The 1,416-nt window shown below is 40.8% G+C and overlaps 1 protein-coding gene across 9 annotated transcripts in view; it reads left to right on the top strand.

Moving 5' to 3' along the window:
- ezh1 (enhancer of zeste 1 polycomb repressive complex 2 subunit) overlaps nucleotides 1-1,416 on the top strand; it is a 13,647-nt gene that overhangs the window by 6,791 nt on the left and 5,440 nt on the right. For all 9 annotated transcript variants that reach the window (XR_004796466.1, XM_035654530.1, XM_035654531.1 and 6 more), the window contains exon 11: nucleotides 43-227. Coding sequence is in view for 8 of the 9 variants with exons in the window: in XM_035654530.1 (XP_035510423.1) it covers nucleotides 43-227 (185 nt within the window). In the remaining variant the exon portion in view is untranslated. The remainder of the gene's footprint in view (nucleotides 1-42; nucleotides 228-1,416) is intronic.

Genomic DNA, 1,416 nt, shown 5'->3' with positions numbered 1-1,416 from the left:
TGTGTGTGTGTGTGCGGGTGGGTGGGTGTGTGTGTGTAACAGAGGGGAATTCGCGGAGCCAGACTCCCACCAAGCTGCATCCAGGGGATGATGACGGAGCGCAGCAGGCATGCTGTGTGGTACAGTGGAGCGGGGCAGAGGAGTCACTGTTCAGGGTGCTACACGGCACATACTTCAACAACTTCTGCTCCATCGCTCGCCTCATCGGTACAAAGAACTGCAAGGAGGTGAAACGTTCACACACTTAACAGTTTTCCCATCTCAGCATGTTTCCTCTGGCACCATAAGCAGAAGATGCTGTACTCAGTTTGCTGGATATTATTCACTACGAAAACATTTTAATGTGCTCTTACTCAATAATAATGATTGATGGTAAGCACATAGCAAATTGTGCCTTACACCTAAACAAACTTTAAAGGACCAATGTATAGGATTCATTGGCATCTAGCAGCATCTTGCAGATTGCAATTATTTGAATGCAACTTCCAAGTATGTAGGAGAAGCTATGGTGGCTGTGAAAATTAGGCCCTATCTAGCACCAGTGTTTGGTTTGTCCGTTCTGGGCTGCAGTAGAAACACAATGGTTCAGCCTCCATGGAAGAGGACTTGCTCCCCCTTTAATAAAAAAGGCTCATTGTAAGGTAACAAAAGCACAACGATTCTTTTTTCAGGTGATTATACAATAATGAAACACATTTATGAGTATTATATTGCATTTATGCCAATAGATCCTCCTAAATGTTACACACTGAACCTTTAAAAGAGTACTCCACTGATTTAGCATTGCACTCCTATAACATTGTTAGACTCACGATGGACAGTTTCCACATGTTCTTCTTCCTTGTCAAAATCTGTTGCCTACATTAACTACAATGCAAGTGTTATGCTAGTAGTGGCTAATGGAGCTGCTAACCTCAAGCAGAGATTAGGGGGATGAATACAGATAGTGCCTGCAGTGTTTTTATTGAGAGATTGAGCCCTCCAACAATGTGTTGGGTGGAGAACAGGCCTTTGTGAGTGTTTCAAGTGACCACCTCAGAAATAAGCCTGTTTTCAAAGAAAAACAAAAATTTGTACCAATTGCTTACTATGCCCTTCTCCATCATGATTTTGCCCCCAAGACCAGCAAACAGATTTTGATGTGTAAAATAGGATAACTATCCCTTTAAAAGGCCAGATGGTGGAATGAGAAAAAGGCTGGAAATAGATGTAACAATTTTGAACACAGAGAAGAGAAAAGTAACACACATAAAACAAGGCCATGAAAAGGGCATGGTGACAAAAAGGAAATAGAAGACAATTATTTATGAAAAATGAGGTCTTAATTTTAGAGACAGCACTAACAGTAATATTAAGCAATTGTGAGTTGTTAGCTGTGTCATCTGTTGATTACTAAATATATTAGCTATGAAATCT

This window comes from Morone saxatilis, unplaced genomic scaffold (assembly GCF_004916995.1).
Source record: "Morone saxatilis isolate NCDOM2014 unplaced genomic scaffold, NCSU_SB_2.0 Contig14, whole genome shotgun sequence".
Taxonomy (NCBI): Eukaryota; Metazoa; Chordata; class Actinopteri; family Moronidae; genus Morone; species Morone saxatilis.
The sequence above is the reverse complement of the archived record's forward strand: the minus strand, read 5'-3'. Positions and strand labels throughout refer to the sequence as shown.